Source organism: Eurypyga helias, unplaced genomic scaffold, assembly GCF_000690775.1.
Source record: "Eurypyga helias isolate BGI_N326 unplaced genomic scaffold, ASM69077v1 scaffold6426, whole genome shotgun sequence".
Taxonomy (NCBI): Eukaryota; Metazoa; Chordata; class Aves; order Eurypygiformes; family Eurypygidae; genus Eurypyga; species Eurypyga helias.
In genome coordinates, this window is record NW_010254645.1 from 75,619 (window position 1) to 99,202 (window position 23,584).

A 23,584-nucleotide genomic window follows, 5' to 3' on the forward strand; every position below is an offset into this window, starting at 1 on the left:
TGTTGCGCTGTATTCAGTAAGAAAAGTCCAGAACTTAAATCTGACCAAATACTACACGTGGGTAAATCTATAGGTGACGCTATTGGTCAGAATCAGAGAGCACCTCTGATAAATGTCAGCATACATCAGTCACTTGAGAGTATTTAGAAGCTAGGACACCGAGGACATGAAGGTAATTTACTGAGCCAAGTTAATTGTAACACCCATCCTGTGAGCAGAAGGACGTTTACCAGATAGCAGGTCTTTAATCTAGCAGGCAGCTCTTTAATCAGAGCAGAAATGTGAAATGGGGAATTAAAAAGACAACGTGATAAGATTGAGGTTTTACAGGAAGGTGATCATGGAGTTTCCTTAGTGTTACAGAAGCCGTGTGTCATCTGGAGCGTTTCGCACAAGATGAGGCGGTTTTCTTCATGCCCAAGTGCTCAGGCGTGAAGAGGGAGAAGTTGGGTGCCGTTCTGTGGGATCCGTTTGCAAGAGTTTGAAACAGATCACTGCTGATGGTTTCTTCTGTCTTAGCACTGGTGACAAATACCAGTCATACACTTGTGCTGCTCAGCAGACAGCTTCTGTGGAAGAGCAAAATCCAGGAAAATACGGGTTTGAGACAATATGTTTTTTAATGAAACAAAACAAAGTCGTATTTAGCATACAAACCAGTTGTTTTCTTGGCACAGAACAAATGCTGATTGTAACCAACACCTATTCCTATGTGGAAATGAGGAAGGAAGTTTAGGTATCCTCTCGGCCATCCCAGGCTCTGCACCCTTCTAAATTTAGCGCCTGCTATTCTTTCCTCTTGCTACCTTCAAGTGGCACAGAGAAGCCGAAGCTGATCCCCTTGCATTTCCATAGTGTATACGGTTACATGCCAGATTTCCCTTGAACAGCTCCGGCTCTGGTATTTCTTAGGGGGTTTGTGGTTGATTTAGTAACCTCGATAGCTTTTGGTAAGTCTAGTGCTTTCCATTTGATTTTGGTCAGGTGGTTTTAGCCAAGAAATAAATCCATTCTCTATTATTTAAATAATATATTCCTTGTCATTTTTGCCTGGTGAAAGAAGTTATTTATAAAATATATAGATACAATATACACACAAAGCCATCAAATTTGAGAGTACTTAGTTTAATACAGATTGAAGAGTTGAATGAGTACTACTAAGAAGGAAAATTTGATGTAAGTATCTGGTTCAAAAGTATGATACTGTGAAATTTTCTAATAATGAGAATACATTTTTAGAGTAATTGATGGAATTTGCGTAATTTAGGTATTTTAAAAAAATACTCAAACTATAGTTTTCTAGACATGGTGCTCATTTAGTTTGTGGTAGAAGCTTGTGTACAGGTTTATTTATTTTACTGTACCGAAGTGAGCCATTTTCTCTTTGAATCTAATTTGGAACTGCTTTCAGTCATCCATATGGACAAGACCATCCTGTTTGGAGGAGATGTTAATTTAAGTACATAGCTAAAATCTGTGCGGCACCTCTCTCCTCGAGAACAGGCTATTGCCCTTGTTATTTTCTGGTGTAGGTGAAGCCATAGGAAGTTTGCCATCTGTCTTTACCAAGCTTTACCTTTCTTTTTAACCCTCATCTTTCATGGTCCTTCGGGAAGTATTTTTGGTGCTGTTTCTAACAGAAGAGGTATTTTTAGCAGGATAGAAAGGTCAGTGACAAACTGTGTGAGGCAGTTTCATTAAAAATTAATTTCATGTCTTTGAGGAACATCTGCTGGAAGTATTAAAATCTATTTTTCAATAGTGTTAGGCAAACAGAAATAGTGAAATACGTGTCCGTTGGTAACAAGTATAACTGGAGAACAAAGGACTCGGGTATGAGCAAAGAAGTGGCTAATTCCAGAATGCTGAAAAGAGAAGCAGTTCTTTTCAGAGATTTGGGCATTAGGCGTACGTGTGAAAAGTGCTGTTGTCTGATGCTGACATCAACAGTCGACACAGCATCTGAAAATGAACAGCTTCTTGCATTCATTCCTGTGATTCATGTCCTTCACACCTGAGTGTTTTGATACTGGCTTTCCAGTATCTGACCTCTGATGTTCCAGTGTCTAAAGGCGCCATGAATCCATAACGTTGATGACGCTGATTGCGGAAATGTTCTGTGAAAGTCAGGGTGTCAGCGCACCTTCGGTTTGTTTTCAAAGATGTGTGTGTCGCTTAGCCGTTCTGTATTGTAACGAGTAAAACTAATAGAATCCTGCATGAACTTAGAGTGTGCATGTGTTTTTCCTTTAACAGGTAAGGTTTTACTGTATTACTTAAATGTTACTTTCTGATGTAAAGTGTTTCTGTTCTTTATTTTTTCTTTCCTACTATCTCTGATGGTGAAGGATATTCAGAAACCCTTTTTGCAACCTCCCCAGTCATGCACACTGTCCGTCCAACATTCTATAAGGGTATTGTCTTCCTTTTTTTTTATCATTATCAGTGCAATAGAGACAAAATCCTATAAGATCTTGCAGTCGAGGCGTTTGCAGTCCATTCAGTGATGCGTGGCATAAAGGGAGGTGTTGTACCACCTTCGTAACTCTGCTCTCTCCTACCACTTCCCCTTACCCTGACCATGTTCTCGCCTTCCATCTGTCTGCATTTTAATTCTAGATTAATAGAAATAATGTTTTCCAGAATTTTGGCAATTAGGTACCTTTAAGTATGTGGCAGTTTTAGTGATACAGGGCATGCTCAGTAGAGTATGTAGATTTTACTTCATAATTTCACAGCGTAGTAACTGCCTAGGATTCAGTTACCAAACACATGACTTTAGTCACTAATCTCCAGTAATGGAAACAATGACAAATGTACCATACTTCTCCTGTATATGGCCTAAATTAATATAGTAACTACTTAAAATCTAATTTTTTTTTAAATGCATGAAGTCACAATTTTGTATTCTGCTTTGTTTTTTTTATTGTGTATTCAGTGCAACCACTTTATCCAAGGATCAGAAATGTTACGACAGCTGCCGCTGAGACCTATGCCAATATCAGTTGGGAGTATGAGGGACCAGATCATGCGAACTTTTATGTTGAATATGGTGTAGCAGGCAGTAAGAATTCATTTCATTAAATTTTGTTTAAGTGTTCAGATACGTCCTCGAAGATTTTTGTAGTAAATGTGGTCCTAAACTGACCCAGTGTTAATGGTAGCTCTTACATGTCTAGAAGAATTTTTTAAAATTTTATCAGGAAGATCAAATAAATTTAATTTTAATAAACATCAGTGTGGAGCAGGTGCGTGACGCTTAGAACATCAGCCTTTGTTCCTTTGTACTATTTTATAAATCCTTTTGAACATGAACTTCTAAAAATGTAGTTTGCATGAAGTTGTTTATCGTGCAGCGATTGCATGTCTAAAATGACAATTACTTGCATTAAAATAGGATATAACTGTTTTCCTAAACTATGCCCAACTTAGGAAAAGAAAAATTAAATAGGAGCCAATCAAAACAATTCTGTTGTTAAATTAAAACTTAAAATAACCTATCAGCCATTATGTGTACTTTTATTGGCATAAAACCAGGTTTTAATCTTTGATAATACCTGTAATAATTAAAATGCAGCTAGCTATTAATCCTGGGATGCTTCTATTCAAACACTCTGTCCTTCTAAAGTTGTGACTAAAGACGACCAATCTGAAAATTGGAATACAAATGCGTTTTTCTGGATCTTGGTCAAAGAAGCAGCTGAGACAGAGAATGATCAGGAAATCTGATGGGTCCAGATTTCAAAGTAGAATTTCTTGACTAAAGTAAATATTGACTGAAACGGCAGAAGTGTGATTTAATTAAATTATTAAAATCTATTTAATAAGTCTTTTAAAAATAGAAACTAAAATAGTATTTCTCTAGTACATTGGAACAAATGTTTGATATCATAATTCATGTACAATGTCTTTTTCAATATATTGCATGCAATATATTATTTCAAGTCCTGATTTTGTATGATTTTATTAATTTTTGAGACAGTAGTGATTTTTTTTTTTAGCCAATCGATAGTTTAGTCTAATAAGTGTTGATAGTATTCTGTATAGAAACTTTCAGTAGTACAGAGAAAATTAAAATTCCAATATGTTGTTTTCCTAAAATTTTTGTAGGCAAAGAAGATTGGAAAAAAGAAATTGTAAATGGTTCTCGAAGCTTCATTGTGTTAAAGGGTTTAACACCAGGAACAGCATATAAAGTCTGGGTTGGTGCTGAGGGCCTGTCTGGTTTTAGGAGTTCAGAGGATGTGTTTGAGACAGGTCCAGGTGAGGCACACCGTACCAGTTCTGTATTGTAGTCAGAATTGTGTAGACCAAGTGCTGAAACGCTGAACTGCTTCTAGCTAAGAGATGTTGTAGCTAGCATCTTTGCATGTTCTGTTGTGTAGAGCAATGTTGAATTATTCTGTAAACGTCTAAGTAGTGCCAGCACACTTATTATGTAGATTATGAATGTTTTCATCCTTTCAATTCACTTCTTCTGTCTGTTGTCTATATCAGGGGCAAGATACTCACTGCTCACACTTCGTCTGTGCTGTGCACTGAAGATGATCTATTTCATCTATTTGTAATTAATATAATTAGATGGCGGTATTTAAGTAACATGTACTTTAATAGAGCCAAGTATATATTTTTAAAGCTAACAGTCTGTGTATGGTCAGTTTTAATTCCAAAAATCTGAGCTAAAATGCTTACATAATCAGAAGGGCAGATTCAGTTTGATGTCTCATGTAATCTATTTGTAGCAGTGTTATGACATTCCTACCCGTAAATGTTACTTTTCCTGTTACATACTGGTTTTATATAGATTTTGATGTCACACCTATATCCAGTGGATCAGTAAGGCTGTTGAAGTTCTTTATGTACATATTTCAGTCGTATTTCTTCATAAGCAAATCAGTAATGCCTCTTCATTTAACTCAGAGAAGGGGCTTTATTGGAACCTTTTTGATGCGACGCTGAATGTGTCGTTGCCATCACAGCGTGTTCCTGGTCAGCTGTTATTTGTTGTGTATTTGCTAGCCACTTCTGCTCATTCCAAGCGTTTTGGCCAGTGCATAGTTATTTAGCAGTAGCCTCACCAACTTCAGAATGCTATGATTTAAGAAAGTAGTTTAAATATGAAAATAAGCTTGAACAATATCTAATAATTATCAGACAACAGAGTGAATAATGAATATGCCAGTTTCAAAGCAAGCATCTTCTAAAATCATAGTTTCTTGCTTTGTTTTGTTCCGTTTCTGCTCACAGTTTAACATGTTGCAGGAAACCTTTGAAAACAGGGTGCTGAATAACAGTGCCAAGTAAATATGTATGGGCTAAACACAGAGGTTATTTAAGCCAGAGACAGGTAGTGGGGTAAAAGCAGATATGTAAAATTTATGCAAATAAGCATCCAAAGCCTAAAGCAGCAGTAAAGCAAGGATCAAGACTACAGAAGTATTTAAAACAAGATGAATGGAAACCCTCCCAAAAGCATCTTTCTGCACAAAAATACTGAGCCAGTAGATAAGTATCCTGTACATACTCAGTCACCTTGGCTCATGTCACTGAGTAGTTAAGGAAGAATGGAATGTAAAGGTACTCTTTTTCCGCTTCTTGATAATGGAAAGGTTCAGTGTCCAGCATAAAATTATGTACATGGCGTATTTCTTACAGAAGAAATGTTGTGTTACTGTCTTCAGCCTAGATCAGAGCTTCTAAACACTGCAAATAATGGAGTGGATAAAAAGGAAAATATTGGAATATGGAAAGTGTGCCTGATTAGGAACGAGGCTGCAGTAATTCACAGATGAGGCTTTTGCCACATGTTTTCTTTGACACACATTCCCATCGAGCATCCTCATGGTGCGCATGTTTAGCTCTGAGCACAGCGGTGCAGCGCATTGCACTGACTCCTGTGTCAGCAGCTCACCAGGAGTAAATGTCTTTCTGCCTGAAGCAGATAATTTACTTAGCTTAAGCAGGGAATGTTGTGCCATTTTTAAAGTTGCACTGAGATCTAGAAACCCTTTCCTTACTGGATATGCAGTAAGTTTAAAGAATACAGGAAGCTGCATAAGTAAGTTTTCGTCTTTACTCTCCCATCTATCTTGCATATTTTTACGCATGAGTTGTTTTGCTTGATGCTGTTTCCTACTACATTTGAATGTTACATGTGCTCCTGCATCTTGTCACAGTATGTATTAAACAACCTTTAATGCCTTATTATAAATGCATATGTGTAAAACTCAAAGAAATTTTAACCTAATGTGGAAACAAAAGATGATTTTAATTTGATTTATAATTCAGGAGGAAGTGTGCCTTTGTGGTTTTGTTTTCTAAGACCACAACATAAATATTTGTTTTTACATATATAGGGTATATAAAACACAAATATAATATATATATGAAAGTTAGATATATCTATATGATGTGCAGACATTTTTTTATGCAAAAATAGTTTAAATTGGTGTACGTCTAAGAAACAGTTTCTAAAATATCATAAAGCAGATCTTCAGCAGTGTCTGGGCAATCTGATCGTAACTCCACAATAACTAGATGCATTTATTCATTGATCTATTTAAATGAAAATCCAGTCATAACTTTTCCAGTAAGACAATAAAGAGGCAGCAAAATAAACAGGTAATTTTAGCCATGTACTTCTAAAGTGGAATAATGTTGGTCTTCCATATGGAATATGGAGGGTAGGTACTGTGTCCAGACATCAGAGGTACTTTTGACCATTGAGAGCTGATGCTTTCAAGCTGCCTCAAATTTTGTCTTAACTGGTAAATAACATTGAGACGTGGGCTTGAAATCTGGCCTATAACTGAATTTTGTTCTATTTTATGGTTAGTGTGCCTGCCAGCCCAGTGCAGTCTCTTGTCAGCTAGCTCTCTGCCCAGCAAGGCTCAGGTGTTGTTCCAAGCATAGCACCAGCCCGGGACAGTTGCCATCCAGCATGATTTGTAAAGGGAAGAGTTTATGCTGTATCACCGAGAACTGTGACTAGAAAAGTCAGCGCTCCACGGAAAACATCCCTCTGATGTGTTCTTATGAGCCTTCCCCTTAGACGTATCTTCTCTAAGGAGAGGTGGAAATCTTTATGGAGCTCTGGGACTTTCACGTTTCTGTGTGTAAAGCTACAAATGCGTTGTGCCCTCCACTTCGGTGGAAGCATATCTACAGTTAGACTTGCTACCTCTCCCCTAGCAGATACGAGTGAAACACGTTGCACCGTGAGAGCCGATGTGCTCGCAGAATCCAAGCAAAGCACAGAATCATAGAATGGTGTAAGTTGGAAAACACCTTTCAGATGATCAAGTCCAACCATTAAAGAGACTGACAGAAGGTCTCAAGGATAACCTGGTCCTAGTGTGAAGTGTTTACTAAGCTGAGATTTGCAATACTATTGGTCCTTACTAAAATCCTAGGTAAATTACTGGCTGTCAATAATCCAATACCCCATCTCATGAAGCCAGAAAAAATGACAGACGCTGAACCAAAATGCCATACGAGTTATGCATAGGAAGGGTGTTGCATTCCTTATTCATGTGGGAATGGTGATTTTTGTCTCTATTTCCTAAATAGAGAAAAGGCTATTGAGCAACTTGTCAAGACTCTTGGGGTTTGGGACTGGAGAAAGTAAAGACTGAACAAGATAGGTTTAGATGGATGTCGATCTCCCTCCACTTCATGTATTCTTCCGTCTGTAGCATGCATCCCTAACTCCTCTCACCCTTCCCACTTTCTCTCAACAGCAAATTCTAAGGCCAGTTGCCTGTAGTGTGTTTCCAAACAGGGGAAGTAGAATATAAACTTCATCAGGAAAATACTCCTACTGTGTTGGAGGCCAGTAGGAGGCATCCAGTCCCCAGACCACACAGATAATTCCTGTCCTTAGTAGTGACTGTAATTTTTCCTGTGCCATTTGCTTATCATTTACATTATCTTCCAGCTAGAGTCAGCATTTGGAGAGAAACGGTGCCAAGGAAAGGCTTCCCAATTGCATTGTGTTAAGTCCTCGCTAATGCTAAATCATGGCAATCATGACAAATTGTAGGCTGAGGTACAGGTTTGAGGAGAGGAAGAAAACATGATGCTTAATAAGGCTTTAAAGGATGCTTTATTGTTGATTTTTAGTTGAAATTGAATGTTAGAGTCTTCAATGACCCATCTGTTTCCCCATTTCAGACTAATGGGAGTGCATTAGCTAATGAGTTTTGGCTTGTTATCCATTTTGAGAATGCAATCAACATGTTCGTGTGAAGTATAATTTGCAATTTCATTTCAATAGTTTAATTAACGTAAAATGGCTGAGAACAGTTTTGAGGTGTGTGAAAAGCAATGTTGTATGTGCACAGGTTTTGCAAAGTCGTTGCTAAGCTTAAATTTTGACAGAATTCTTATATACTCACAAGTAGGTTCTAGGCACAAGTACTTGGAAACATTTTAAATATTGAAGATACTCACGAAATATGGTATCGCTGTTTTTCTCAATACTAATTTTCACAACGAATGTTATTCCTTAATGAACAGTGTATACTGGCTGTTATTTATTTGAATTCACATGGCATTTAAACACAGCAAACATTTATTTTTGTCTTCTTTCATTCTCTAGCCATGGCAAGTCGACAGGTGGACATCGCTACGCAAGGATGGTTCATTGGTCTTATGTGTGCTGTTGCTCTTCTGATCTTGATTTTACTGATCGTCTGCTTCATAAGGAGGAACAAGGGTGGCAAATACCCAGGTATGATATATCGCAGTGTGAGTAAAAACAATCTACTGGTGATCCATTTAGACATATCTCAGGTTTACTGGAGATACTACATTTGGTGCTGGTTTACATTTATGTTGTGCCTACGGTAAATCAGTCTGACCATTTGGTAGGCTTGTCAGGAGCAATCTGCCTGTTGGTAGAAAAACTCAGTCCATTTCAGCGTAAGAAAAGTAACTCCTCCCTTTCTGCAGGGTCATATTACTACATGACCACTCTGGAGAGGTTTGAGATACTTGGTCCTCCCACCTCACTTTCTTAGGCCTAATCCAGATGGGTTTTACCCACCAAAATGAGCCGAGTTAAAATTCAATTGGTCAGAGAGCGTGGAAACATATACCAGGTCATAGCTGCCATGTTACTGTAATGTACTGGGAACGCATTTCACTGGACAAATCCCTTCATCCATGATTTTGTTTCAAGCATATACCATGCTTCTCACAATCTGTGTCGTCTTCAGCTTCAGCATTTTTGCAGCCAAATTTGAAGTTACCACCCTTCAGTTAGCCTCTTTTTTCTTTGTAAGAATTCTTCTTTTTAGGGTGGTTTTGGTTTTTTTTAGGATTATGCCTAGGAATGGCCAAGTGTATTTTATAATCTGTAATTAAAGTTGGAACGATGCGACGTACATCTGTCAAAACTGTGATTCCTCTGGATGTACATATTATAAAAGGCTTGTGTGTGTGTGTGTATGTATGTGTGCGTATGTGTGTCTAAAATGCATCTTTCCCCAGTCTTATACTGCTGTTTACGGGGTTGGCCCATAGACTAAAACTCTCTTGAAAAGGGCAGTGACAGCCAGTTTGCACAGAATAGCAGTACTGCTGGATAGGATCTTGGAGCAGCTGTGAGCGATGAGTGGAAATGAATGGACTTTAACTGGGCATTCAAGGATAATTTCATTTTTCTTTTTCCTCTCCTACAATACAAAATACAGTTACTATATTTCAAGTAAAATCTTGATTTCAGGGAAACATTATGTTCTGTATTACCAAGACCAAAAGTTTGGAAATTACATAAATATCCAGACTCTGGAATGCTTATTTAAAGTCAGTGCAATCTTCTTGAATTTCATATTATTTTTGACATGAAGATGATGGCTGCAGTTAGAAAAGCAGACAAGAAAATAAATCCACGCTCTCTTTCAATTTCTCCTGCTTGTTTTTATCACTGCGCTTCTAAAAACCAGTGTCAGTGAATACTTAAAACTTTTCCTCTTCATGGGCAAATCTTTTACAGCTGAATTTAGCATAGTAGGTTATTTTGATAAGAAGATATAATCACCTTATTAAGTACAAGAATCCTACCTTGATCAATCTAGCTGCTTAATTATTTTGTGGAAGGAGCAAAGATGTGTAATGGCAGCAAAAATTTAAGAGAAGCTTCTGTCCCAACCGCCTGGAGAAAAGGCAGGTGATAAAGGAACAGCGTTATATATGAGTTGAATGAGAGGCTGAAAACATCATCTTAGGCTTTTTTCTAATATTCTGGGTTTTTAAAGAGAAAATGATATCACAGAGGATGTAGGAGAAGTGACTTTTAGGGGAGAGAATTGAGAAAAGAGAAGGAAAATTAGGAGGCTGAAGCGAGTGAAGTGATGAAACTGAATAGACTAGGGAGGACTTGGAGTGGGGAGAGTAAACCACAGTTTGCATAAAAGCCTAGAGAGGAGTTGGATACTAAGGTTGTCATTCCTTTGTGGAGATCCCTGCCATGCCCTTCTTTTTTCTGCCTCTGCAGAATTACTAGATGCAAGGTACTAATTTTTATGCACATATGCATATGTACACACGTACATGAAAATGCTGTCGATGGCATAGATGTGGCTGACATTGACTGTCCGTAAGATGTCCAGATTCAGCATGTGCTCTTGTTTATGGCAGTGACTAGTGCTATTTGTATGTCTTGAGTCATTGCAAATGAGCTGTTCCACAGATAGTGACAAATGGAAAGCAAAAAGTCAGCATTAACTCTTTTTTCCATCGTAATTTTAGCATGTCATCATGAGATTGCCTGTGGTTTGAAAAAAGTAATAAATTATTTCAGTATTAAATTAGAGCAGCCAGATACATTTCAAGGTGTTATGCATGATGGTAATTAATATACTTAGAAAATACTGCCAGGAATGATTCATATCATCTTAAATAACAGCATATAAACTAATGATGCACAGATTAAGTGTGGAAATTACCGGAGTAAAAGATAAGAGATTGTTTATTGGATTATATAATTGTATCTGCTTAAAAAAGGGAAAGATCTGAGTAGTAGCCAGAAAGAGGGAAATGAAAGGCAAAGAGAAGAACCATAAAGGTAATTCTAGCAGTCAGTGTATTATTTTACTCTGTCAACAATCTTAACTTAAAGGAGTATGTGTCTTCCATAATTGTTTGTCTCCTTAGGTGCTAGTGGGTTTCTGGGTCAAAGGACACAGGGCTACATAGCTTTTTTTTATGGAGACAGGTCACGTATGTGGATTTATTACTACCACTGAATGATGACTATGCCTGTAACAAGGACGTGCAAGAGATACAATTGTGTTAAACCACCTACACTGGGACCTAAGTTTTACTTTTCTTTTGATGATGTTATAGAAAAAAATAAATTATCAGACCACACCTGGTATTTTAATAATTCTTGCTACCTAAAGTTCCCTGGAGCCTTAGGGCATGAAGTGAAAGCAGAAAGTGAACAAACTGACAGTCAACACAAGTGAATCAGTTTTATCAATGAGAATACAGAGTATGGATAAGTAAAACTCAATTACTCAGATTTCAATAAACAATAGCTCTATTAATAACATAAGGAAAGAAAATGTTAGTAGGTTTTTAACCAAACTTTGGTAATAGAAATGAAAGAAAGAAAAGGTTTTACTTGTGCAGAATGGCATACACTGTTTTGTACTTGAATCAAAATAAAATTGTATAAATAATTAACCGATCTTTTCCTTCAAAAGAAAAAATGTCGCAGCCTAAGGCTCCAGTTCTAAAAATTATTTTTATCCAAACCATGTTCCTGCCAAATGTGATAAGATTGAGAAAATAAGGTCTTAAGGTTTTTTTGTATTGCAGTTTAATGATAAAAATTACAATTTTAAATATTTCAGTGAAGGAAAAGGAGGATGCACATGCTGATCCAGAAATACAACCTATGAAGGAGGATGATGGAACATTTGGTGAATACAGGTGAGCAGCTGATGTGCTTTGTCAGGGTCACTGTTCATACCACACATGGACTCTATACAGGATCGCACCTATTAATTAAAAACTAACTGGTTTTCCGTGTTGACAAAGATTCCGTATCCAGTGACGTATAGAACTATACACAGCATTTCAACCACGCCATTAGAAAAAGAATTAAACATCCAAGTTTAGAATAAGCCGTTCACTAGTGCAAGGTGAAATTCAGATTCAGACGTGATTGTCTCAAAGTGAGGAATCTTTATTTACAAACCCATCTTCCAGGTTATTAAAATTCCAGATGCAGTCCTTTCGGGTGGGGCACATTTAGTGTTACTGGTTTTGCAAATACATTTTTAATTGAGTCCTAATAATGACAATCTTCTGTTACATTGACTGGAAAACAAATGCCTTTGAAATGTCTGCCTGCGCTAACACCTAATCCCGTGACAAGGAAGTGGTGTTACACACAGCGGGGAAGGAATGCCCTACAAGAAAAACCAAATCTCCCTTTCCTGTATTTCAGTACACGACACATAGCAAGCAGCTTCAAAGCAAAGCGTGCAACACAGCTCTTATTCCTGACTCTCCCTTTATTGTACATGTAGTCTAGCTGGATCTCCTGGCGTCACACAGAGTATGCCTTGGAATGTCTGCTCATCTAACAATTACAACTTACTAAATAAGCAGCATTTTATGTGTTAGTTTTTTTGATTAGTATAGGAAACGATGTTGTTATTTTCTAAATATGCCAAGAGCATTATCCTTTACATGGGCGTTATGGTAGATTTTACAGTGCATTTGTGTGTCAAAAGCACTGTAAGAGCCCCTTATTATTTTGCAGATGTGACATTTACAAACGTACATAGAAAAATCAGGTTTTTTTCAAGAAGAATCTGCTCTGTTGCCATAGCTTCTTCATGTAGGGAAGTTTTCATCTTGATCTGACTGGAACAGATTTACAGTTCTGAATGGCAAAGAGCAGTTTCTGTTTAGTCTTCCTTGATTTTAGAAAAAACACAATAGTCTGTTCCTAGAATAACGAGTTCAGAGTAGTATTTTATTACAACATTAAGTGCATATGGATTAATTAAAGTCAGCTGATAAAAAGGGAAGTATGAAGCAATGTTTGGAAGCAGACGTACAGATAAGTACTGTATACATTTTCCTAGGCAGTCCAGTTTGCATTCTCTTTTATCACTCCCCTGTTTTACGGTAACTGGAACTTTGAGCAGCAGAAACTGAACTTCGTACAGAACTGTACAAATGATGTGACCTCAATACCTGTTTTCTCAGGCCCAGGATAAGACTATGCAAGTCTGGTTTTATGTGTGACCTGTAGCAAGATTTGAGTTTGTCTCCATATTTAAGTGGCTTCAGTTTATCTGTAGAATCAACCAGTGCTTTATTAAATTATTTTATAATGCATTTACGCACCTCATGTCTAGTGAATATGAACAGATGCATGCCAAGCTATCATCCTATTTACCGTGCAAAAACTCCTTTCTAAAATGTATTTCTGTGTAATTAGTCTATATTGGGCTTTCCTCTTTTTTCCTTAGAGACAGGGCAGCAGCAGCAACCAGTCAGATTACAGAAGATGTCTTGGCACCCTCTCTGCAGCCCAGCATCACTGCAGTCCCTCAGTTCCCAGTGTGTCAGCCTCACGTGGCACTGATCATGACGCAGTGCTTCTTTGAGGAAAAAGGGTATAGGGTTTCCCTTGAAAAAAAAAGTACTTTTTGAAAGATCTAGGAATTCGAGTATTTTGAACTTTTTTCATCACTTCAGGTCCATGTCTGCTTGGACAGGAAAGGAACTGGACAAGGAAAAGAAAAGCAAAGGTAGCTGTGCCAATTCTCCTGAAGCAGACCCTGTCTTTACCAAAGCAAAGTGTGTGAGATCTGACAGATCCAACTTCTTCAGAAGGTCAGGGGATCAATGCTCCAGCACCAGATCAGAGACCTCCTACACCAGGAGGAGGGCTAGGCAGTCTTCAGAGTTTACGAGGGTTAGTTCTGTCTCTGCTCCCCTCTGCCAAGAGGAAAAGAGGTCAGACGAATGGAAGTACAGGCATGGCTCTAGACACCATGCTTCTGAGCAACAGATAATGGGGTTGGAGGAGGGCTCAGATTCTCAGGCAGGACAGCCATCCCCTTTCCAGCAACCCCTCAGCGGCACCTCAATTCATGGCTCACTGGCAAGGCAGCATTCTTCTCTCCAGCCCTGGTTCAGCCAGACCCCAGACAACAGCTCAGATTCAGAAGACACTCAGAGCTCCTACCACAGGAAGGTAAGACCTACTACTACTACTCACTTCTCTGAATCTGAAAAGAACTCATTAATGAAATCTGTAATTCTGCCTGAGCTAGCTACTGTCTTAAAGGATGCTTTCACAGCAGCCAGAGAAAGTGTAACTTCTGTGGCACAGGCTAGGTCCCATTCGGTAAAGCATCCCAGGGTACCAATTACAGAAGTTCCAGTGGTTCCTCTAGAAGCAACTGGGAGCGGTTCCCAAACTTTTGAGTCTGACCATATGAACAGTTCAAAAGATGAAATAACTCCTGGGAAGGAGAAATCTGAGGCTGACAAGGCCTTGGAGGTTGAGTCATCCCCTGAAGATGAGGAGGTGTCATCTGAGTCTCCTACAGAAGACCAAGAAGTACTAGATCCTCTGCGTAAGTTTGACACGGAGAATCAGAATTATCTGTTCAAGCACATAAAGAGGGTATTAATGCTAAAATCTTCCAAATCTGAATGTGCTTCAGAAGAACTGCCTATCCCCTCTGAAGAAGGCAAGGTAGATAATGCACTTCCTATCCATTCAGCTGTGGAAGATTTTGTCCGTAGGATATGGGGTAATCCTGAGGCAAAGCATGAAGCCCCGCCAGTCCTACGTAAGCTCTATCCTCTTCCAGTGGATAAAGCTGCTTTGTGGGGGACCTTGCCTCAGGTAGACAGGGAACTGGTTGCTGGTGAATCTGTACTATCAGTGCCTGCTAATATGGATGCTCTCCCTGAAGATCCTACCGACAGAAAGGTTGAGGAAGCAATTAAAAGATCTTTCAATCTAGTTGCAGCCCAGCTTGGAGTATCTATCTACTGCAGTTACGCTGCTAGAGCGTTACTAATATGGTTGGAGGAAGAACGAGCCAGATTCAAAAAGAAATGGGTCCCATCTGGCGCCATGCAGAGGAAACGCAGGCTGTGTAAAATTGCAGCTAGTTTTATCCATGATGCAGCTGAGGATTCTTTGAGACTCACCGTTAAAAATATGGCTTGCCTCACTGTAGCCTGGAGAGCTATATGGCTCCGTCCTTGGACCTCATCGCTAGACCTGACACGTGAACTGCTGTCTTTGCCGTACACCGGCAGCAAGCTCTTCGGTGAATCCTTGGTCCGGATCATGGAGGATTTCTCAGAACACAAGTGCTCCTTACGTCAGCTGCGAAAAAAGAGCTCTGTTGGAAACTCTTCGTGTTCTCCTCACCAGTGTCTGAGCTCCTTTCGTTCTTCTCCCAAGTACAAAGGAGGGAAGGGAAAGTATAAGCTCTCGCAATCTTTTCATGCCAAGTACGGAAGGACATCTCACCTTCAGGGAGACACCAGACCGTCAGGAGGGACTTTCTAAGATCACAGGCTTGTTCCCTCCTTTCTCAGGAACGGGGAAGAGTGAAAGACTTGGAAATTGATACTGAATAGACTTCAGTATTTATGGACAAGCAAGCCCAATGCTTAGAAAATAATTTGTTTCAAAATAAGATTTAAATTATTAAATTACTTAAATCTTAATGACTAATTAAGGTCTTTGGATAAGTCGTAGCTCTCAGTTTTAGGGGAGGTTTTTCTCGCATTCACTTTCTAGGCTTCCCAGTATGGCTTGGACTTGTTTGAAGTTTTGCACTCTTCAGCTTCATCTAAGAGCACGCTTTCTGACGAACCTGCCAACGTCGGATTTTCCTGCCATATCGATCTAATGAAGGAAAGAATGCTTTAGGAAAGGCAGGTGTTTCAGGAACCATGGAGCGAAGGGGTACATTGTGTTCCTGTGGCTGGAGGCACACCTGCACCTTTACATAACAAGGGAAAAGTGTGCCTGTGTCACAAACTCATTACACTACAGTCCCAGTGGTTTCCTGAGTTGTAGAAGACATAGTAAATTGTGGACAGTCAATCTTTACATTAAGAAACTGCAAGAAGTACAAGAAGTACCACAAATGGAAGTTTATTTAAATCAAAAGTAAAGACTATCTAGAGCTCCTGTTCAGGTCAGTGTAAGTCCAAAAATTAGCCTAAATTACCAACCTGGTTGGTCTGCAAAGTGAGAAATTAGGAAGCTGTGGCATCTACAGACGTGTGGATTCATGGGTAGGGAGACTGTAATCACACATTTCTTAGCTGACTTCACAGGAAGTATGACAGTAGCGTCTCATTGCAGCCTGCAAAACGTTCTTGGGAAGATCTAACGGGGCAGGGCAACTACAGTAGTAGGACAGCTAGTGTGGGGTAACTAGGATGTTTGCACATTTTGTTGAATTATTTTGCTTCTTCAGCATTTCGACACAAAGTATTTTTCCTAGAAATACTCAGATATGCTGTGAGACACTATGGAAATAGTTGGTGGAGAGTTTTGAGCTTACTAAATAATATATTACTCTTCCTTCTTGTTCTGGTTTGATTAGCAATGAGAATATAGTTTGTAACTACAGAAGTGGTTTTTTTCTCGTGTAGTTACTCAAGTTTCACTGCAGCTTAGCTGTGCTTTCAGGGGGAACCTAGCAATGATTTGTGCCTCAGCACCGTAATTGTAAGCTTGGTCTCTTCCTGACAAGGGATGATGTCAATGGACCGTCTGAAGAATTCTTGTCTGTGAATAGTCCTGTTGGATTTGGCAGTGCTCTTACTGTGTCCTCATTTGCACACACGTGCTTTCTTTGACTGATCTTATTTAAACTCTGACATCTGTTTCACTACTTTTAAAATCAGTGTTTTGATTTCCTTTTGTATAATTTTCCACCAGAAATAGCAAAGGTGGAAAGTTGATTGAATTTCTCCCAAGTAGATTTTTTAAATTTTCACAAGCAGTGAGTCCATTTCTTTGAATAACAACAGTTTTTTGGTCCCATTGCCATTTCCAGAGCTTAATCTCCAAGTTTTTCCAGCTTCTTGGAATTGAAGATTGAGCATTACAGAAGTGCTAAACTAATCAGAATGCTAATATAGATGTTCTTGTGCCTTAGCTAGATTAGAAATAGTAAAATGTTTTGAAGTCTGGATTGATGCAGGTGCATAACTGTATAGGGAAAGCATTTTTCATCTGCAGAGTCCTATCGGTGTAGGAGCGTGAGCAGAAATCTGTTGGGTATTGGGGCAGAGGTTGTCCTGGAGCACGCAGGGAAGCCACAGTGTAAGGCACTGCCGTGGCGTTACGTGACTGCTTATACTTAAGCATTTCTGGGCTGTTGACCTGAGGGCACACAAAAAGGAATTTACTGCCAACAGTTTTCATCTTCTGTGTCCTCTTTCTGCGCCCAATAGCCCAGAACGCTTTACCCATTTCGTTTGTTATTATGTTGCCTTTCATCTGACAGTTGTGTTTTAAGGAAAAGTAGTATATTGCTAACCATATATTGAGTCTTTTTGCATGTCCATGAATGTGGCAAAGTTTAGTGGGAACTAGTTGCCTGCTGGACTGCAGAGGCATCGTAAAACTGTCTTCCCCATACTGACTGGTTGCTGCATGTACCCATATCTAAGGAAGAAAAATTGAAAAGTTGAAAGAAGAAAGGAGATTTCAAGGTACATATTTCTTTCAATAACTGATAAGCTTGTGAAATGGAAGTACTTTTTTAAAAAAAAAGTTTGTAGTTTGCACTTACACATGTTAACACATGTTACTGTAACCTCCGAATGTCTTCATATTTCTTAGTCATTGGCTGCACGTTTGCTGTGTTTCATTAAACTAAGAAGAAAAAGAAACGTATTCATATATTAGCAATTTGTCATGAAAAATATTTAAATCATGCTTTTTTGAGTATGCTTTAATATTAAACACTCTTCTTACTAAACAGGCAAGAAATGTGTGTGGTCCATATCGGTGCTTACCAAAATGACTGGTCCATACCAGTCTTCACTGAGCAACTGCCATCCCTGAAGAACTAGTAGTACTAGCAGACAACAAATAGTAACAGGATCCCTAGACTTAACTTTCATGGCTGTCTGATCTAAATATGAAATTCATACCCATTCTCACTTCCTGCTTTGTTCCCTCCCAGTACTTACTCTCTTACTACTAACTCTATGCACCACGTAAATAACACATTTCAAAAACTTCTTCAGCTTTCCACTGCAATTCCAGTCAACCCAATTTGGACTCTGTTTTTCATTTCAATATATTGCAGTATGTTAGTATAAAAGACAGCAAGGAAAATCACAAACAAACTAAAATAAATTATGATTTATCCTGGTTGCATTTTGGTTTATGAACAGTTATAAGCAACATTAGGAAATCTTGCAGGTACTGTACTACAATTTATGGATTTAACATGTTTTTTCAATATAGTATTATATATCCTACAGCCTAAAGTGTTCCATAGCTCTTTGGACATCCATATTCATTATGCAGTTCAGCAGCTTTTGCAGTTTGCTTCTGGGTGGCAAACAGAAAATTCATTCATTTTCCCAGAGCACCAGTGTCTCTTCCCTGTTTTGCACCCCAGGGTTACAGAAGTGCTGTCCAAAACATTGATGTCTTCACTTTTTTTACTCTCTCTCCTACTTCTTATTTGTTATTTACTGCTCAATTTCTTTCCCTTCTACACAAAACATGGTATTATTCTAAATCAAGAGTCATAGTCCAGTTTGATAAGTATAAATGGTACCATGGCACATATTTCCTTTTCCTGAAGGAGTGGAAAGCAACCTGGACAATCCCACGTCCCTTTCCATTCCCAGAGTCTTGTCAGAACTTTTCTGGACTTGTGTAGTGCAAAGGGAGGGAATCCACAGATTCAGACTTGATTTTTGCATCTGCTGTAATGGTGCTCTTAGGTACAACACCTCTGTGTGGGTACACTCCTGAGTAAATCTGCAGTTTGGTTTGTTTTTAATCATACAGACAGTAGAATCTGCATCCTTAGTAAAATATAGAAAAATTACAGGCACAATGCAGCCAACTGTTTAAGTATTTCATAATTGTTTGGCTTATAAATAAACTTTGTTTTCAAAAATGCAAACATGAAAACCCTAAGAGCAGAAGTTCCTGTACCCACCATCTAAGTTATAAAAGAAAATCAAGATTTATATTGAATTAAACATAGAAAAATGGATATTTTTAATACAGTGATGGTGTATTATTTAATTAGTGTGTATTCCAGCCTAGTGAATTACACTGGATAGTGTCACACTTTAGAATATTTGCAGAGTTTCTTGACCAGTTGGAATATGGTATGAATGTAATTTATTTTCATTCATGCAAGCAATTATGAAGCTACTAATTTAAAATAATAGCAGAGCATATGTGCAATGTTACTGACTAAATTCTATCACCCAGAAAGCATTAAACACTGCAGCTCGTTCTTCTTTGGGAGTAGGTCTCGGGTGCTACTTCAAAGTGAGGGCCTGTTCTTCAGTTGGTTGGTATGACCTGTTACAATGACTCTCGTGCCCCCTGATGAGGGCAACAGAGAAACTGCATTGCATGTGATTATTAAATACTCAGTTCTGTCTTCAACCTTTTAAGCAGAGGGTCCTTCCCAAATGCACTCTCTTCAGTAACATCTCTGTAATCTGCTTGTGTTTGCAGTGTTACAAACATTGGCACTTGCTGCTGGACACTTGACGTTTCGGAGTAGCATTCTTTTCAGTGTCTCTAGCCTATGTATTTGCACTATCAGTGAGCGCAGAAGATCAGCGATACGATATTTATCCTTATGCCATGTAGACACCAACAGCTAAACCCAGAGTCAAGACTAATAGAGTCAAGTTTAGAGTTTGTGCCTTTGTGTATTTTAAACGTGAAGGTTTTCTTATGTATTAGTAAGATAGATATTCCTACCACTTCTTTCTCAAGTATGCATGGAAGAGTAAAATCTCTGGTATGCTTTTTCTGTAAGTATATGCATATTAGAGGTGGACTCTTTTAGAATGTGGTAACTTAGTCTTCCAAAAAAGGTGATCAGATGAGGAGAAGCAGCTTGATGGAAAATCACTGTAATGGTTTTCTAGCAAGAGTGAAATGTTTCTCCACAGGGCATTTTTTGCTAACAAATTAATCTGTGTATGTGATACATATATATATATATATATGGCTTCTCTGGGGGGTCAAAGATAGGCATTAGAAAAAAAATAGGAAATAGAATTACTGGAATAACGAAGGTTTTTGTTGGTAAGAATTGCACAGTTAAAATAAGTTGTTGAATAAATACTCAGCCTAATATTGTGGATATTGTAAATATATTTTTATTGCCTCGATATTCTACACATTTCTTTATATTTTTCATAAGCTGGGAATATTTAAATTTAAAAAAAAAAAAAATCACTTACTCTTTTGTGCCTTATGTGCAAATAAAGTCACAGTTTAAGACAAGGTAAATAATTGCACCCAAAAGTGCAGCTGGCAATAGTGGTTTTCAATTGGAAATGCTTTAAAGCTGCTGCAAAAATCATCATCTGAAAAACTGAAGTGCAGTGTAAAGAATTCTGAAAAGAGCCCAACGACATCTATTTCATGAAACACAAGCTTACCCCAGCTGCACACTTTTCTGGGGCTGCTGATGGTGCTGCAGCTTTCCCGCTGACAAAGGGAAGACTGCAGTACTTTGCTATGGGGATCTCTCCTCCCTGCCCTTCTTCCCTTTCCTTTTTCTGTCGTCCTCGAAATCACCATCATCCTTGTCAGAGCACGTTGTCAGTTAGGGATTCGGACAGGGCGGTCAATCTGATAAGTAATGAAGAAAACTAAGCATGCTCTTAACTGCTTAAGTGTAACTACTGTCAGCTAAATTGTTGCTTTGCCTGTATACAGTAAATGTGTTTAGCAATTTGAAGAGCAAGTTATTATTGATAACATACTGATCACTATCAGGATATGGACTTTGCTTTTCTTCTTAGGCTATTTTCATTTGTTTCTTCTGCACCCTTTTAATGGAATATGTAGGTCTCTTGAAAGGTAAGGTTGAAAACTGCAAGTCTGGCCTGCATTATGTAACAAATTATTTGAAATGCAGCACTTTTATTTTCTTTATACTAGTAAAGAAAATCAGTATATTTCATTTAACCAAAGTCATTCTTCATTCATATTCAAGGGGTCAAAGAAATTAAGAAGTTTAACAGACTAACTTCACGGCACATCATAAGCTTGTTACTTTGGAGAACAAAAAAATGATTTTTTTTTATAACTTTACAACCCACTTTTTAATGCTTGCAGTTGCATCTAAATTGCTTCCAAGCCGAGGGCACAAGTGCTGCCATTGAAAAGTCATGCACGATGGGGAAAAACCCAACGGAAGCCCCCTCCCTCCACTGAAGACATTCTCTGTTTAAACCATTCCTGTCCCATGTATTCATGTCAGCTGCATCATATTGATCTGTCTCTACAATGTGATGTGGGTTTACTAAAGGATTACAGGGCTGCACACATGCTTTGTATAAACTCTGCATGCATGACTGATTTTTGTCTGAATATCTAATACATCAGTTAATTCCTTCTGTCTGTCTGTTTGTGTCTCCAGTGACGCAGAGGACCATAAACCTCTAAAAAAAGGAAGCCGGACACCTTCAGACAGAACTGTGAAAAAAGAAGACAGCGACGATAGTTTAGTTGACTATGGAGAAGGTGTAAACGGTCAGTTCAACGAGGATGGCTCCTTTATCGGACAGTATAGTGGTAAAAAGGAGAAAGAACCTGCTGAAGGAAATGAAAGCTCTGAGGCTCCTTCTCCTGTAAATGCCATGAATTCGTTTGTGTAACCACAGAACTCCATCCCCTTGTATCTTCAGTTCGTTCAAAGCACTTGCACACCCTCCTTCTCATACTATGAACATGCAGGTATCGGAGCTCCTCACCGCAAGGTGTTTATGATATGAGAATACGCAGGTCGATGCCGTTATGCAGCGTTAACGACACACTAAGTGTTATGTTAGTATGAATCAAAATACGAAATTCAAATTTTGTTCAAAACTTGCGTCTTTTTACTTTTTTTAGAAGTAACCGACACAAACAATAACGTCGACCTAACAATTCTGTTTCCTGTTGAAAATACGGTGTAATGCATGGACAAAAAAATGCTACACAATTCACTGATAATCTTGTGTACACTATCAGATCATGGTTTGACAGTTTGTTATGCAGTCCTCAGCTGAATCCCTGGATATGAATTCCGTTTTCATTGTCGGAGTGTTATAGTAGTATTTTATAGAACTTCAATGTCTTTGTGGACATTGTTGTGAAATTGGTGACTTAATGTCTAGCTATCATATGTCTTTTTGCAAGACAGTTAGGAACGGTATGTACAGTATATAATTGCTAAATGATTTAAATATGACACTTGCATTTGCTGATGCTTAATGAGATCCTATTATCTGCTCTTTGCTCCTATTACTTTATAGCCTTTCTAATCTACCAAGTATTACAGCAGTACAGTGTTCTACTTTTACATCAAAACACCTTGGATTGATTTTAGGGCATGAAAGATACGCATTGCAATGCATTTTGGAATTTGTACAGTCACTGAAAGAAAAAAAAAAACTCTAAAATGAGAAGAAAATATTCCAGAAAACACAGGGCAAATTACATTCAGTGCCTTTATACAATATGCATTCCATAATGCGCTGTACTACTAAATCAGTTGGTGCAGTAAACTGTGATTAGCGGACTACTGTCATTGCCAAATAAAGTGAAAACGTGAAGAAAATCAAAGTGTTATGAAACTGTTGTGCTAAAAATGGAAGTCTTAAAATATGTTCAAGTACACAGAGTATGGTATTTTTAATTTCGTTAAAAAGAAAAGAAATGCTTTCTAGACAGTTACAGCACAACATGTTTTCATGGCCTTAAAAGATTTAAAAAAACCAACCAACCAACCAGCAAAAAAACCCCAACAGAATTAATTTACTAACACAGCAAGGTTATAAGCAAGCTCTTGTAAAATAAATTGTTAAAAAGCCAAACCAGCCGACTACACCAGCGAGAGTGCGTCTCCCTCCGCGTCCCGGCCTGATCAGTGTGGCAGCTTTGCAATTATCTCCGCCCTGAAGCGGTGTGGGGGTTACCGCTCGGAACCGCAGGATTCAATCTGACAAGTGCTAATACGGTTTAGTGGTAAAGGTTTACCATCATCGGTTGCAAAATTATTTTCTCGCATACTATATCAATCAAACGTTTACCTCCAAATATAAATTTTTATAACAACCTATGGTTGAAGGAATGCTCAGTTTCATTTGCCAATAAATTGGTTTTTCATAACTTGCATCAAGTTTAATTTTAAGTAAGCTTTTTATATGTAGATATTTTGTTGAATTTGTAAATACACTTAAAGCGTAGATGCTATATGCTTCTAGGTGTTACAGACGAATAAACCAAGAAAGCTTATGTTGTACTGTGTAAGAAGTACTCTAGCCAATGGTGTGCATGGTATTTTAAGGCATCTAC

At 38.3% G+C, this 23,584-nt stretch overlaps 1 protein-coding gene across 7 annotated transcripts in view; it reads left to right on the forward strand.

Annotated features, from left to right (window-relative positions):
• Positions 1 to 22,368, forward strand: part of NRCAM (neuronal cell adhesion molecule) — a 70,756-nt gene extending 48,388 nt beyond the window's left edge. For 4 of the 7 annotated variants that reach the window (XM_010153072.1, XM_010153073.1, XM_010153075.1 and 1 more), the window contains 3 exons: positions 8,600 to 8,731; positions 11,862 to 11,940; positions 21,666 to 22,368. In XM_010153072.1, the coding sequence (XP_010151374.1) occupies positions 8,600 to 8,731; positions 11,862 to 11,940; positions 21,666 to 21,903 (449 nt within the window). In that variant the 3' untranslated portion in view covers positions 21,904 to 22,368. Of the gene's footprint in view, positions 1 to 2,938; positions 3,065 to 4,110; positions 4,264 to 8,599; positions 8,732 to 11,861; positions 11,941 to 21,091; positions 21,104 to 21,665 lie in introns of all 7 variants that reach the window. The other 3 variants (XM_010153070.1, XM_010153068.1, XM_010153069.1) reach the window with 2 other exon arrangements.
• Positions 22,369 to 23,584: the final 1,216 nt, after the last annotated feature.